The sequence below is a fragment of the Meles meles genome, chromosome 2 (genome assembly GCF_922984935.1).
Source record: "Meles meles chromosome 2, mMelMel3.1 paternal haplotype, whole genome shotgun sequence".
Classification (NCBI taxonomy): domain Eukaryota; kingdom Metazoa; phylum Chordata; class Mammalia; order Carnivora; family Mustelidae; genus Meles; species Meles meles.
The window spans coordinates 65466765-65483041 of NC_060067.1; the positions used below are offsets into that span (position 1 = coordinate 65466765).

At 56.2% G+C, this 16277-nt stretch overlaps 1 protein-coding gene across 2 annotated transcripts in view; it reads right to left on the reverse strand.

The window, feature by feature from the left end:
- Positions 1-16277, reverse strand: part of PPP2R2C (protein phosphatase 2 regulatory subunit Bgamma) — a 125024-nt gene that overhangs the window by 15464 nt on the left and 93283 nt on the right. For both annotated transcript variants that reach the window (XM_045997863.1, XM_045997864.1), the window contains exons 6-7: positions 10938-11102; positions 29-198 (exon numbers count right to left, since the gene is read on the reverse strand). In XM_045997863.1, coding sequence (XP_045853819.1) covers positions 29-198; positions 10938-11102 — 335 coding nt within the window. The remainder of the gene's footprint in view (positions 1-28; positions 199-10937; positions 11103-16277) is intronic.

Here is a 16277-nt window from a genome sequence, read left to right on the forward strand (position 1 = left end):
TCTGGTCTGTCTGGGCTGCAGCTCCTACCTGGTAGGTCTCTATGGGCCTCGCCTCCATGTTCAGGTCCCAGACTTTGACCGTGAGATAATCCCGGGTGAGCATGTACCGGCCGCTGTGGCTGAACTTCACGTCCGACACAGAGGAGATGATCTCAGAGAAGAAGGAGCGGTTACTGGGGTCCTCGGGCTCTTCAAACACTGTGGAGACAGAGAAGAGATGGCCATCACCAGGCTGCTCGGTCCCATGGGCCAGAATAACCGATGACTCTGTTTCCGTCCTGGGATCTCGCTGAGTGGTCCTTCCTGCATTCATTCATCAAACCCCTAACCGACCACCTGTCAGGCCGGGGGGCCTGAGCGGACCTTCCGAGAAGGGAAGGAGCAGCTTCTGGAACGTTTATTGAACATCTAGTCTCAGCCAGATTCTGTAAAGAGCCCTACTGCACATTACCTCGTCTAACCGCCTGATAAAAACATTGCTCAGTCCCACCATCACTCCCATTTCATAGCGGGGAACACTGAGGCATCAAGAGCTAAAAGCCACGCCCAAGGCACTGAGCTGGAAGAAATCTTCAGAGTGGGGATTTGAACAGCACTGGCTGTGGTGTACTCTGCTGCCACCTACTGGTGATGCTGAGCGCCAGGACCAAGAGGTGTCCTAACATTCTCACACACACAGGGCAGTGTCCTGGACAAAGCTGGGCACTGCTTGTGGCCCCGGACCTCTGCCCATGTGGCACTGGGCAGTCGCAGCTGAGCTCTGGCGGCAGGCACGTTTGGTTCGGCTGCCGCGGGGACTGTGGCAAAATCACATCTCGCTGCCCAGATGGAGCTGGCGTCCCAGGTGCCCTCTGCCCCCCACCTCTTATGGTCTCAGACCACATGCTCCACACAGGAAGCTGCTTACGTGGCTCCTGAAGGTGACAACTTGCTGCCCCTACCGGATGATCCCACTGGGGGACAGAGGGCCCAGTGAGTGGCTCCCCAGGCAGTGCCCCCGCGCTGCTGTCCCTGAGAACCGAGCCTTCCTGACACACGGAGGTTCCCAAACAGCAGGACTAGCTCTTTGGGACCCAGTCTGTTGCTGGCTGTCTCACCAGTTTGCCCACCAACGTCCTCACTGGCTAATCGGATCCCACAGTGGCCCTGGGGCAGGGTGGGGACCAAACGTGACCAAGCATCGTCACCTTAGCTAACCAAGCTATATATGCATTAGCTCCTTAGGAGCTGGGCTGGGCCCGGGGAGCCGGGAAGAGGATGTAGTAGTGGGCTGACAGCTATCTTCCAGCCCGTCTGGAAGGAATTAAACCTCTGACAACCTTTCCAGCTGTCCCCATGGAAACCGGCCGAGTGGCTGCTCCTTCTGCTGGCCCGTGAGCCCCCAGATCTGAAGTAGGGAAGCCGAGAGCCAATCACATGTTCCGAGAGGCTCACAAGCATGCCCTGCCTGCCAGCCCCTCCCGATCCCAAAGTCCCCCATCCTATTTCCCAGCTTCATCCCAGCCCCATATCCCCGCCATCCAGCACCTGGATCTCCCTCCTGTCCCAGGCAGATGCAGTTCCTGTCACCAGGGGTCAGAAGAAAAGATGAGTTATAAGGGTATAAAACGTGGTCTGCCTTTCACCCCAACTTTGCACCCCAGGCCTACCCTGGAGGTTTCCTCTGGCCAGCCTCCACCCAAACCCCCAGGGGTGGCCCATCTCACTTCACCCCTGCACCGGGCAGAGCAGCCGGCAGGCCATGCAGGGTAGGTCAGCAGGGGACGGGGGGGGGGGGGGGGGGTGTGCACCAAAATCGCAGAGGAGTGTCTGCACTGGATGTCACAGAGCCATGGGCCGTGTCCCCTGCCAGCTTCAAGGAGCAAGACACCATAAAGGTCAAAGCCACTAATCAATAGTGGAAGACAGAAACACCAAAGGGCCCTCTGTCACCTCAGCTCTGGCTGCACGTGGGCATTTCCAATGACTCTTTAAGCCCAAGAGGACCAGAGCTGCACGCAATGACGGGGAAGGGACACTGACAGGCGTGGAAAGATTATACCTAGGAGTTCTTTTTATTTTTCACACATTCCTGTGAAATATTTGAAACCACTATTTTTTTTTTTTTTTTGGCAAAAGGTTGCCAAAGGTCATCTTCTGTGTCGATCCCTGTCCCCCTCCCCACCCCCGCCTCTCCACCACAGGGAAGCCGCGCGTCCCCCCAGGGCATTAATCACAGGTAAGGGAGTCCCCCCTCTAACTGACAGAATCACTCAGGACATTCACAGTAATTACTGCTGCCAATGGTTTACAGAAATGCATCCCAGAGCCCCTGTCACTGTGATGGGCTCAATCCCACCTCTCCCCCGCTACCCTAATTATGTTCAGGTTGGAGGACTCTGAATCCCCAGAAATGTCTTACTTCTTTTTAATGATTTTGCATAATTAAGGCTCCTGTGGCCCCGGCTGGTTCCCCGACAAACACATCCTCCTGTCTTGGTGTCCCATGGCGTCGCCTCTGGCACATGGCGGGGAGGGGGGAGAAGCCCCCCCCCCCACTCTCCAAAATGAGGCGAAGGTGTCCTGGGGAGCCCAGCTCTGCACCCAAGGAATGGCAAGGTGAAGTCAGAAGCGGCGCGATGACCTTCCTCTCCAGCCTCACACGCAGCTGATGGTGTTGCTCTGGGTTAAAGCCCTCCATGGCTCCCACTGCCCACAGGACCAAGACTCGGACTCCTACACGGAGCTGATAAGCTCGTTCCTAATGGGGCCCTCACCAACCTGCTTCTCTAGTCACCCTCCAACCGCCTTTCTACCAAGGCCCCAGCGCCTCAAAAAGGGTGAGGCAAGCAAGCCCCATAGGATTGCACGCTGAACAATTCACCATCAGGGTCACCTTAAATGAATGCCTTTCAGTGCCCTGCCCTCCCGTACCAGGCAGCAGAATAGAGCAGAGTTCTACATGCCCATAGACAAGCCTCTGGGCCCAGCTTCCCTGGCCTGGAGAACAAAGCATGATGGGACATCTGGAAGAAATAACTGGGAGTTATTCATTATAAAACTGCTCAGTTTTGGGGCACCTGGGTGGCTCAGTGGGTTAAAGCCTCTGCCTTCAGCTCGGGTCATGATCCCAGGGTCCTGGGATCGAGCCCCGCATCAGGGTCTCTGCTTAGCAAGGAGCCTGCTTCCTCCTCTCTCTCTGCCTGCCTCTCTGCCTACTTGTGGTCTTTGTCTGTCAAATAAATGAATAAAATCTTAAAAAAAAAAAACTGCTCAGTTTTACTGTGTGGCTATTTTTACAACATTGTCTCATTGTTTTATTTCCCTGAAATCTCTGTTCCCAGTTTTAGTTCTTGTCCTTCCTACCAACTCCTGTACATCCTTCCAAACCCCAACTCGAATGCCCTGTTCTATGTGCATCTTGTCCAGATGTTCTCCAAAGAAACAAAAGGGTCACCCTTGCTGCCCACACAGCCTGGCATACCCTCCCGTATGGCATCAGCAGGGATATGTTGTCACTTTTATGGGACCATGAGCTCTTAGGGCAGGGCTCCGTTCTCTGTCATTGGTCATCTGAGCATCCCTGCCCAGCCCGGAGCCTTACTCAGAGCCCAGCCCTACTCACAAAGTGGATAGAAGTTTCAGTACTGCCCGCCCATCCCACCTCTTCTCTGCCTTTCCTGATACATATCTTCCTCAACCTGATTCAATCCCACTGAAGCTTCTAGGGGAAGCAGGGAAGCCTGTATCTGCTAGAAGTGCCCCCAGCTCTTGCTCTGGGTCCCTCTGGGTGGCACCTGCTCCATCCCACTCCTGTCGGGGTCTCTGACTGCAGGTGGGGAAGGTGAGGGTGAAACGGTGCAGGCAGAATTGATCTGATGGGGACAGGGGGAAGGAGGGATCAGGTTAGAGGGTAGAACTGCCCTGGCTTGAGCCACACAAGCAGGGACAACTGTGCAGGCCAGGAAGGCCTTGGAGAGAAATGGACAGACATAAAAGAGAGGGGCTCTGTAGGGGAGCGTAGGAAGGTGCGGGCCTGAAGGAGCCGAGAGGGTCCTGCCCCGTCGTTGCTCGCAGCGGCCACAGCATCGGGTCCCACCTCTGCTCTGATATTAGACAAGAACAGCCATGGAATGATGAGCACATGCCCAGACCAGCCCCAGCTCCGGCTCCAGGAGGAGCCCAGGCTAGCCTTGCTGGGCAGAGCTCCAGGAGGAGCTGGGAGGGGTCTGTGAAGCAACAGAGGGAGAAGACTTGGATTGTGGATCACAGGGCACCCCGGAGGACCGGAGGACGGGTGCCGCTTCGAGGCCACTGTTGGGGGCAGGACCTCCTGCATGACTGCCTCCCTGCCCCTGCCCCCCAGCATCCGCCCCCCTCCCACCGCCAGGAAGGTAGAGAGCATGCCCACTGGAGATGAACAGGGCGTCACTACCAGGTGGTGGGCACCATGAGTGCTCACTGATGAAGAGTTGACAACTGTCATTCTCTGCTAATGACTGTCCCCTGCTTGGCACTGTTTGGTGAACACCATTGGACAAAATAAAATCCAAGCCTCACTGAGGCCCTGGCCCTGCATGATCTATCCCCACCTCTCTGTCTTGGCACCCATCAGCCCCGCCTTCTCCCCACTGCAGCCAGACTCCTCTCACCCGCCGGGGGCCTCAGCCCCGCCTTCTGCCCCCTCTCTTCCCAGGCTCCTTGGCTCTCATTCTTTGAGGTGCAGAGAAGCCTCCTGGGACCACCTTAATGGAGAGCCAGCTGCAGCAGGGGGACACACTCACAAACTCTCCCCGCTTCGATGCTCCCATTTACGTGGCAGTCAGTTTGCCTACCTCTCCACTCAGCTCGGTAAGGGCCAAGCCAGCAGGCTGGAGCTTGCACAGGGAGGCAGGACCTGACAGCCTTCCCTCCTCTGCTATGCCCACCCTGCTGTGAGCATCAGCTGCCCCCACCCTGCTCCCACCTCACCCCCAGTTTATTCCCCACTCAGCAGCCAGAGGGATCCTGTCCAACACAGCCAGGCTGGGTCACTCCCGGCTCAAACGCCCTTGAGGCTCCTGGCCTTTTGGAGGAAACCAGAACTCCTGCATCCTTGTAAAGTGCTCTGATCGTGGTCCCACACACTTCTCTGCCCTCCCCCCGCACCTCTGCCTGCTTTGCTCCTGCCTTTGCACTGGGTCCCCTCTGTTGGAGACATTTGCCTTGGCTCTGTGTCCAGATATCTGGAGCCACCCGGCAGCGGGTGGCTGGGCCTGGTCTTTCTACCCCAGATCCATTATCAGGAGTGAGTCCTGGGAGTCTAGTCACCTCCCCACCCAGGCCCCTTTCAATGAACCTAGCTCACCCACAGTACCTGTGAGAGTTCTTAAATCTCAGAGAAGATGAAGTGAGAAACGGTACACATTTATGAGTATGGGACTCTGGGAGCCTCTATCCTAGCTCACCCTAGCTGAGTGACCTTGGGAGAACACCTTAACCTCTCTGTGCCTCTGATGTGGGGAACAATTATGACGCCTATAGACGTCCTAATCTCTGGAACGTGGCATGTGTTACCTCACATGGCAAAAGACTGCAGATGTGATTAAGGAAGGATCTGGAGCTGCAGAGGTTATCCTGGATTCTCCAGGCCACCCCGCGGTAACCACCAAGGTCCTCATGAGAAAGACATAGGAAGGTCAAAGGCAGAAGTGGGAGACGGGATGATGGAACAGAGGGTGGTGCGCTGCACTCTGGAGATGGAGGAAGGGCCACAAGCCATGGGACACAGTGGACTCTAGAAGCCCGAGAAGTCCAGAGAGCAGATTGTCCCCTGATGCCTCTGGGAGAAAGGCAGCCCCGCCTGACTTCTAGCCCTCTGCCCTCCAGAAGTGTACAAATATAGGTTTGTGTTGTTTTATGCCATGAAATTTGTGACAACGTGTGACACCAGCTTAGCACCCCACCCCCACTCCCAGCTGTGTGCTCTGTGTCCTTGTCTGTGGCTGAACAGCCAAGTGCCTCCATCACTGGGCAGCTCGGAGGATTTATGGAGACGTGATCTCAGAACAGCAGTGCCCGGCACATAGCCAGCGGTCCACACATCCGCGGGGCTGCTGCTGCCCCTGCTCCCAGCCAGCACATCCCAGGGGGCCCACGAGGGGCCGCGGCTGACATGATGCCCTGTTCTAGCAACCCTGGGAACCCAGCCCAGCACACTGCTCTGTGCTGTCAAAAGCAGAAATAACTGTCTATTTTGAGGCATCACGGAGGATGTTTCCATGGTTACCCTTTCCTAATGACTAGTAGACAAAAGATGCGAATTTCCACGGCTTCGGAGGAAGACAGTGAGGCTGTGGGCTGGGCAGCCGCGTGGCCCAAGCACCCCAGCTCCGTCCCTGACAGAGCACCCGGGGAAACCACCACACCGTGCTGGGCCTCAGTTTCCTTAGCAGTCCCAGGGCAGAAATAAACACCCACTTGTGGCCCAGGACACTCTTCATCCAGTGAAGGGAGAGTCCCGGTTTTAGCTGTTGGGAGGATGACCTCATCCAGGGGCCCCTGCCCGCCACACACACCTGCCCACATCTGGGGCCCCCAGATCAACCGACCGACACGAGATATTAAGGAAGAAATCTAATCTCCGGGGCTCTTTAAAGACTCAGTTTGAACAACAACCATTTGTGTTCTGATCTGAAACAGCCACACCGGCCTCCTGCTAACTGGCTGTGGCTGCCTGCCTGACTCCCCCGGAGGGCTAAGAGCTGGCGGGATCCCATCCTGGTGAAGCTGACACCCCATCCACTCGCTACCAACGGCAAGTGCATGAAAGCAGGAAAACAAGCCGGAAGGCATACTTGGCGGGAAAAGGCTGCGAGCGATCCCTCTACCAGCATTAAAGGGCAGGTGTCGGCACACGATATCGAGTTGGAGAACGAAGAAAAGCTCTAGAAAAAATTTAAAATACAACATCTATTCCATTTAGCTAACCTGTACATAAACCAACCACCAAAACCAATCTACACACGAGTTTCACCAAGACTTCAAGTTAGAGGTTAAACTAACCATTCCGGTCAAAGAGGGAGCGTGGCCCAGCTTGTTTGACAAGAGTAGAAGAATCCTAATAAAATGGTGCAAAGAGAGTGCCAAAAAAAAAAAAAAAAGAAGGAAAAAGACAGTTGAAGACCAGCTTCTAACTTCACTTATGAATGTTCATGCAAAAAGCAGAATTTTTGCATGTATGCAAAAAATGTCTGGGCCACAGCCCGGCCCCTGGGGCCGATGGGGGAAAGGAAGATATCATGGTGGTCAGAAGCCACAGTGACCCTCCCTTCATGCCTGGGCCCTGCAAAAGCTTTCTGGAACCTCCGTGGGCTCTCTGGGCAACTCTGAAGTTGGTATGTTCCCGGCGGCCCTGGGAGAGGAGGCGAGAAACACAAATGGAGCTGAGTCATCCAAGATGAAATTCAAGTTCTCGCACTCTGGAGCTGGTGGGCTGATTCGCACGCGCCGCAGACACATACCACCCCCAACCCCAGGCATGTGACAGCTACGGGCCCGGAATCCGCCCATGTGTGCCATCACAGTAGTGACGGCTGGCCTTGTGGGTGGCCGCATGCTCAGACCCCTGGGGGGCCGGATGACGAAAGCCAAGAGGGACTGACTTCCCACCACCAGCCCGCCCGAGAAACGTCATTCAAACGGTGTGGGGTGCACGAAGCTGTCTCTCTACTCCCCAGATACCACCAGCCTTCCCGCACACACACCTGCTTCCTGATTCAGAGTTGAAATCCAAGCTAAAATGCAAAACACAGACAGATGTAGAAAACACGATTATTACTTTCCAGCACCCACCACTCAGCGACTATCTCTTGGCATATTTCTTCCCCCTTTTTCTGTTTCAGTTTTTTTTTTGGGGGGGGGGGGATAGTCTTTGCCTTACTTTCTTACCCCATCAGACATTTTAACATAATCATTTCCTCGTGTCATTAAAAATCTTCTGAATCGAGATTCTAAATGACTGAACGACACTCGAGTATACAGACGGCATTATCATTCACTTGTCATTTGCTCTGCTGGACTTCTAGAATGCTTCTGAATTTGGTCCTATAAGAAAGGCGGGCCTGGGAGGCCTGGGTGGCTCAGTGGGTTAAGCCTCTGCCTTTGGCTCAGGTCATTATCTCAGGGTCCTGGGGTCGAGCCCCACATCGGGCTCTCTGCTAAGCAGGGAGCCTGCTTCCTCCTCTCTCTCTCTCTTCCTGCCTCTCTGCCTACTTGTGATCTGTCAAATAAATAAATAAAATCTTAAAAAAAAAAAAAAGGCTGGCCCATGAAGTCTCATCCTGCATCCTTCCTGTGGGGCTTGCATGGGCTCAGTGGAGGCCAGACTCTTCCCCAACCTCGTTCTGTGCCAGTCGGACCCAGAGCTGCACACAGATAAGTCTCCGGGCCACTTGTGGGCACAGAATAATGGCCCCCAGGGTGGTCTGCCCCCTAATCCACAGCACCTGGGAATATGCTCTGTTACGTGGCAAAGGAGAAACTAAGATCATCGATCAGCCAAATGTTCCAGGTGGGCCCAACGGAATCCCCAGGGTCCTGAAAAGGGGAAGAGGAGGCAGAAGCCGGAGAAAGGAAGACATGGATTCCTCCTCGCCAGAGCCTGCAGAAGGGACCAGCCCTGTCGACACCTTGATTTTTGTCAGCTCAGACCCATATCAGACTTCCGAACTGCAAAACTGTAAGAGACAAAGTACCTGTGTCCTGTTAAGCCATAAGTCTGTGGTCATCTGTTTGGGCAGCCCTGGGACCCTGATAGAGCCCTGGGCTGCTCCTCAGGGGCTGGGCGTCATCCACACGCACACCTGGGCTTCCTGTCCATCCAAACGCTGACAGCTGCGCACCTTTATCTCCAGCTGGGACCCACCCTTCCTGGAGCCCAGCACGATCTCCAACGTACATGTCCAACACCATTGGTCCCATCTCTGCTCCTGGCTGCCCTTCTCCCTGCATGCCCGTTGTCTGTCCCGGGACAGGACCCCACCTTCACCCGCTGCGCAAACAAAACCTCAGATGGAGTCATCATGGTTCACACCCCACGTGGCACAGGCTGCCAGCTCAGCCTTCAAAGAACAGTTCCCAGAATTGGGGCTGACTCCCCACCTTGGCCATCCCACCCGGGGTGCACTGTTTCTTCTCAATGAACCCTGGGGTGGGGCTCCTCCCACCCGTTTCCACGCTGACCCCTCTGTAGTCTCTTCTTCCCAAACACACATCTCACGAGATCCTGCCCTGCCCTCAACCCTCCGCAGGTGTCTGACCTCACTTAGAATAAAACGGGATCCTTCCCCTGACCTACGGGCTTTCTAAGTCACCCACCTCGAGTGCCTCTCTGACCTCAGCTCCCGACACCCTTCCCCTTGGTCACTGCACCTCAGGTCTCATCTCAGAGCCTGAAGTGTCCCCCTTCTAGAACATTCTTCCCCCCAGAGATTGCATGGCTCAACGGCACCTCGGGGTGTCTGTTCCATTTTAACTTCTCCCTGCGCCCTACTCCTTGGGGGCTGTTGTTGCTATCTCTCTCCACCTCCTGACACGGCATGACCCAGCAACGAGTTCATGGCCTGTCTGCCAGCTCCTGCTACACCCACCATGGCAGGAAACGTCTGGAGCATAGCAGGTGATGTCCCGGCTCTGCTCAGAGGGCCATCTGCTCTCCCACCCTTGGGGCTGGCCTCTCAGCCCTCTGAATTTGCAAGTGCAAACTGCGCAAAGGGATGTCCTGCCCAGTGAGGAAACCAGTGGGGAAGTCCCCGAGAGGCACAGCAGCGCATATGGGCTTGCCTGGAGAAGAGCAATGTGGGGAGATGTAGGGGGACCGGGCTTGGCCAAGGAGTGGGGAAGGGCCAGCAGCCGCAGAGGGTCCTGAGTTCGAGCCTCTGTGAGCCAGCCAACAGCCACCTTCTTGGGCTGCCCAAGGAAACCAGGCTCCCAAGTCGAGAAGAGTGAGCCAGTCCCTCCCAGCAGACTTCATTAAAACTGCCTCCAGGGGCCCACTGGTCACTTATTCATTCATTCACTCAACAAGTGCTTACTTCCAGACACTGTTGCAGGCTCTGGGATAGAGACAGAGAAGAGCCAAAGTCCCCATCCTCCTGACTGGAGTCCTGTCTGTCCCTGTCCCCTGCTGCCACTGCAAGCTCACCCAGGGAGGACACCCTGGCCTGACCCCTTGATCCTCTGCCTTCAGAGGCCTCTGGGAAACCCAGCACCAAGCAGCTCAGCCTGGAGAGTCCTGGGTTCAAGTCCTGCCTCACCACTTGTCACTCTGGGTGACATTGGACCCATTCCTGGAGGCTCAGCTTCCTGTTTTGTGCAGCACTCCATCAGTGCTCATGTGGGGATGAGACGATGTGGGTGACAGCTGTCTGGGTGCCTGGCTCAGCATGTCCAGCGAGGACAATGGAAGTTGTCCTGTCATGTTCCCTGGACCTTGCTCAGGCATCTCCCTCCCTGGCTGGCCCTGAGGCGGGTTCCAGCATGAGGAAGTGACCTGATGGAGCTCACAAGCTGCTGGGGGAGATGCCCCAGCCCACAGAAAGTTCTTCAGGGTGTGGCCAGTCTGAGAGAAGGAAGCTCTGGGGACTCCAGGGGCACAGAGAAAGGGCCTGAACCAATGTTGAGGTCAGGGAAGGCTTCCTGGAGGAGGTGACTGCTGAGTATGGTCCCTCCTTAGCTTCTGGCTCCCAGCTTACTCCCCGACCCTTGTTTTAGCAGCCTGGTCCCTGGATGCTGGGCAGCTCTTGTCTGGGGACTTGGTGGGGGGGCGGGCAGTGGGTGGCAAGATCAGCTTCCCCCTGCCCCAGACAGTGGAGGAGACGCCTACGCCACTCCCACCCTCCCCAGGGCACCAGCCCCAAGACGGGAGCTGTCCTGCCGCCCCCACTCTGTACCGGGTCCCAGCTGGTGTGGACACTTACGTTTGGAGTGCTTGTCACACAGAGCGGCTGCGCGCATGTCGCAGAGACGCAGGGAGCCCTTGCTGCTGCTGTAGACAAAGAGGTTGCAGTGGTGGGGGTGAAACTCAGATGCCGTGATCACTTCCGTGAGGTCCTCCATATTGGCTGGCTTGATGTCCACGATGTCTGGCCCATCAAGGAAAGGGCAGAGAAGGCAGGGCACCCTCGCTGCTCTGCCTTCCCACCTACCCTGCGTCTGAGCCACATCTCCATCCGCGAAATCCCTGGACAAAGCCCCAGACGGTCTCTGAGCTACAGACCAGCATGTCCAACTGCCCATGGGCTGCCCCCTCTGGATGCCATTCACTGTCCCTGCAGCCTCCCCCCCGACCTATGCCCTCTCCCCAGCCAGCACCCACCAGCTTCCCAGCCTCCCCTCCTCCCCCCACACCAGGTGCCGAGGAGAAGGCAAGGAGCATTTGGGGGCCTAGCACGTGTGGGGCTCCTGGTGAACAATTTCAGTTCTCCCTGTCACTGATGCTTTCTTTGAACCTGGGGCTGAGTGTGCAGGGAGTCCCACCTACCGGCACCCACTGCCCTTTTGTCCATGGCATCAAGACTCTCCTTTGGGGAAAATGTTCTCTGCCTTTCTGGGTTCTCTGCCCTCATCTGTGCCTTCCAGTCCACGTACAATCACCAGGAGGGCTGAGCACGTGGCCTCCTCGCAAGTGCCGGCACAGGGACTCCAGGCTTGAGACACAGGACATGCTGGGAGCAGCTATGTCCTCTCTGCTGGGCTGGGTGCTGTGCAGACGAGGGGCCTGTTTGTGTTGCTGGGACAAGGGAAACCTGGAGCCTACCACCGGGGCAGACACCCCTAAAGATGGAGCGGAGGAAAAGACCCAGAAATGCAGTTTGAATCCTGAATCAGGATGTGCAGGAAGCCATGAGCCTTGTACAATTAAACATGGGAGTCAATAAATCCATTTTCTATTAGGATCAGGAATTCTGTTGCTTGCAAAGAAAGTATCCCTAGCAGATACTCTAGAGCCCAGAGAGGGTAAGCAACTTGCCCAGGATGGCTCAGCAGCAAGTAGTAAATCTGCGTTCCCAGCCATTGCTTGTTGTCTGTAATAGCAAGTCCGAACCAGTTGGTGTAGTGTTCAAGGCCCGGCACAGCCTCTCTCCACCTCTCCAGCTTTGGATCCAGCTGCTCCCTGGGCCCTAAAGGTGCTTTCCTCGCTGACAGCGACACCCTGGTCTCTGGTGTCCCCAGTCCTGCGTGGGGGATCTACCCAGCCTGTCCCCTGTAGCTGAAATGCCCTCTCCTCCTCTGCATCTGTATGTGGGCCCTGGAATCAGAGCCTGGAGTTCAAATCCCAGCTCTGCCACCTCTTTCCCGTGCAGTCAAGAGGGAGTTCCCTAGCTCTTTGTGCCTCGGTTTCTTCATCTGTAAAATGGGCCAACAGTTCTAACACAGTCGTACTGTGAAAACTACAGGAGTCCAAGCCCCTTGCTCACTGCTCGACACATCACAGAGCTCAGTGAATATCAAGGACATTACTGCTTTTTGTTATCTGGAAAATACTGATTGAGACTCACCTGCCATCAGCCCTCCCTCTCCCTCCCACCTGCAGCCTCAATAAAGGGGCATTTTGTGACTTTTGCAAACAGGAGAGTTTCTAAAACAACACAAAAAAATGTTGAAGCTGAGTGACCAGAGGCACTGAGGAGAGTCTGTGTGCTCATGCTCAAATACTGCTTCTGGAAACATCTCATTAACGAGAAACTTAGAATCACATAAAAATATAGAGGAGAAAGGAGACTGGGCTGGTTTCCCAGGAAACTGCAGTTTTCTGGGACAATAAGAAGAAGAGATTAAATCATAAAAAATGAGACTGAACAGTAAGAAAAAGCTGAGACTTCTGTGCTGCTAATTCCATCCCCATCCTTCAGGGGCTAAGCGCCTACATACTCCTGCTTGGGAACAGCTTCAACTTCTCCCCCAACCTTAAAATGGTGACTGGGGAGAAGGTGTGGCCGTTTATGAAATGTCAGGCACGTGAGCGCAGTGCCTGTCTGATGCTTCGGCCCAGGGGAACGAAGTCCTCTCTGCCAAACTTGGGCTACTGAAGTCCAAGGAAGCTTGGGGACATGGAAATGCCCAGGCCTCAGGGAACCCAGCTGGGCTTGGAGACCCGGTGCATCACATATTAGGGGACACATGTCTGCACTGTGTTTCATCGGGCTGCGACTTATGGGGGAGCAGGAGTCTGTGGGATAAGGTGGAAACACCTTGCCAACCACTCCAGCTTCCCTTCCGGGGCGGGGTGGGGGGACCTGTCCACAGGCACCACAGAACTCAGGGCAGCCACATCCTGATTGCTTTTCCCGAAGAATGGAAGGCAGCAGTGACAGGTGCCAGGTGTTCCCCCCACCCCCGCCAGGCTGAAAAGCTTTGAGAGTCAGCACGAGGTGCGCCATGACACCTTCCCCTCTGCAGGGGGGACCTGTGCCCTAGAGGACCTGTTACAAAAGATACCTGAGTTGTTTCAAGCTTCTAAGACTTTCCAATGGTCTGTTTCTGCCCATAACCTACCCTCCCGACCCACTCAGCATCCAAGCCCTCTTCCTTTTCCCACCTTGGGATGTTCTGGAATGCAGCTCAACAGAGAAGGATCAGAGGTGTGACATCTGAGCTCCAGTCACTCTGTGTCCACCAAAACCAAAACTCTTATGCACCCAACCATGACTGTTGCTCTGTTTTTGACCATCGTGAGTCACTGGCCACCCACATTTACTCAGTGTCTGGCTTGTGGAGACAGAGGCCGACGCTTGTGAAAATCTGTTCACCAAGATGGGAAGACTGTGCGTCTTCCCATCTTGCAGCGCAGTGGGGGGCAGGGGGGCTCAGAAGCCTCCTCCCCCAGTCCCCACGTGCTACTACCTGACCCACAAGGGGCCCAAGGTCAAGTGAATGGGTGTGGCCTCTTTGCTCAAGTACGGACTACATGCTTCCTGCGACCCCATCATGCTTAACCAGTCCTGACAGCCTCATGAAACACCTGCTAGAAATACATTCAAGGCGTGACCGCTTTTAGAAGTACACAGGGGCCAATGACGTCGGCAGCCCTCTGCAGTGAGCAGGCCTGAACCAGGAGGCATAGAGGAACTGAGGGCGAGGCCCGTGGACTGAGGGTCCCACGTGTGGGGCTCGGGGGGAGAGCTTCCCAGGCCAGGGTCCCGCTGACAGCCTAGGACCACCGCTCTTACAGCCCAAACATCACTCAGGGAATCTCTTGCAGGAATTCCAAAGGACTCTGAGCACAGGGGTTGCTGGGGAAAGATGGAAGGGAAACATTTCCACATGACCCCACTGGAAGACCACCTCTGGTCACACCCTGGCATCTAAGGCTGTGGATCAGGAAGGTGGAGAGAGGAGCAGGTCACGCAGGGAGGAGGAGGATGAGAGACGGTGAACTTGCTCGTGGCCACCCCCCTCGACTGAGCATAAGGGACTTTTCATCCAGAGCACCAGGCTGAACCAGTGACTAGTATCTGGCCACAACCTAACCCCCAGAGACTGCACATGTGGCCTCACTGAGAGAAAGAATCCTTGTAGATACAGTGAAGGACCTTAAGAGGAGGCCATCCAGGGTTCCCAGAGTGGCTCTGAACCAGTGACAAGTGTCTTTCTAAGGCCACATGACCATGGGGGCAGGCTGGAGAGCAGGCGGCTGCTAGGAAGGCCTGGGGCCCCCAGGAGCTGGGAGACGCAGGATGGAGGCTCCCGGGGAGCCTCCGGAGGGAGCACAGCCCCACCCAGCATGAAAACTGGAGTAGATTTCTATCGTAAGCCGTCCAGTTTGCGGACATTTGCTCTGGCATCTGCGGGAAACTCAGACACTGGCTTGCTGCTGGGAGCTGGGGAGCAGTGGCCTGGCTGTCGCACTAGTCCCCCATAGTGCTCACTGGTTGGCTGCCCAGCTCCCCAGTGAGGCCAGGGACCTGTCCTTCTGCGTCACTCCTGCACCTTCAGTGTCTGGAGCAGCACCCGGCACAAAACAGGGGATTTGCAGAAGTGGATGAATCCTCCCAGTCTATCGGGGGCCCCTGAGAGCTGGGCCAGGGGTGCACAGGGAGCGTCCCACCCAGTTCAAGGGGACGAAGCCCTTACAGAGGAGGCAAAGCGCATGCTCAGGGAGAGGCCAGGCCAGGGGGGCAGGATAGGGGGTGCCTGACAAGGGCCATTAGAAGGGCCACCACCCAGCAGCGCGTAGGAATCCTTGCAGCATCCGCGCGAATGCTCCAGAGCACGGCAGAACCCAGGAAGCACACTGCACCTGGGTTTCTGTGAGGTTCTTGGGAAGGTTGCCTTCCTTAGAACCCCACTGCCTTCTGCCCGCAGACCTGCTGTGGTCGGCTTTTGCACCCGGTCTGCCCCGTGGGCTGGCTACTGGCATGCTGCTTCCCGGCTGTGACCCCTCAAACCTCTCCAGCCGTGAGTGATGTGTACCCCATCCCGTGGTGGAGGACGTGGTGGTGGGGGGGTGCGGCTCGGGAAGGAAGAGCCGCACTCTCGGGTCTTGGCAGAGGGGGCCCCGCCCGGGACTGACTGAGCTGGTTTCCACTGTCGGCAATGTGCCCCCTGTGATGGGGGCAAAGCAGAGCAGGGGTGAGGCCCCAGGAAGGCCAGCGTCTAGGGGGAGTTTGCTAGCTCCTCGCAGCTTTGGGGTCCTGCCCTGTATCTTACAGTGAATCCCCTTTCCTTCCGGGCCCAAGTGTAAACGGGCAAATGGCTCTAGACCCAGGGCAAGCAGATGTCTGCAAAAGGCCCAAGAGTCAGCATTTTAGGCGTAATAGGCAGTAAGATCTCACCTCGACTGCTCAGCGTTGCAGCTCTATAGCAAAGCGGGTGCGGACAACACGAATGGGAGTGGTTGAGCGCCCTTAAAATGCGAGCAGCTGCTCTGACCCCCAGGGCTGTGCTTTGCTGGCTCCAGGCCCAGAAGGACGACTGTGGTCTTGCTTTTGTAACAGTAACCTCCCTTCTTGACCACCCGCAGGACCAGAGGGAGACAGAGCCCCACTGGCCTGGCTCCTCCCTCCGGGGCCTGGCTGTGCCCTGTGAGCTCTGGTCCTTGCAGGGAGGAGTCAGCAAAGCTCCGAAACAGGCCTTTGTCCCCCCGCCCGGAGCAGAGTCTGCAGCTCTTGCTGTCAAGGACACTGCAGGATACTCCAGGCGGGCCTTCTGCTGTGTCATCAAGTTTACAGAGATTTTTATAGAACCTCCTTCATCGCCTGCTGCCAAAGGGCCATGCCCCTTTGGCAGCCAGCCAGGGTCACATCAGTCCCCGGGCC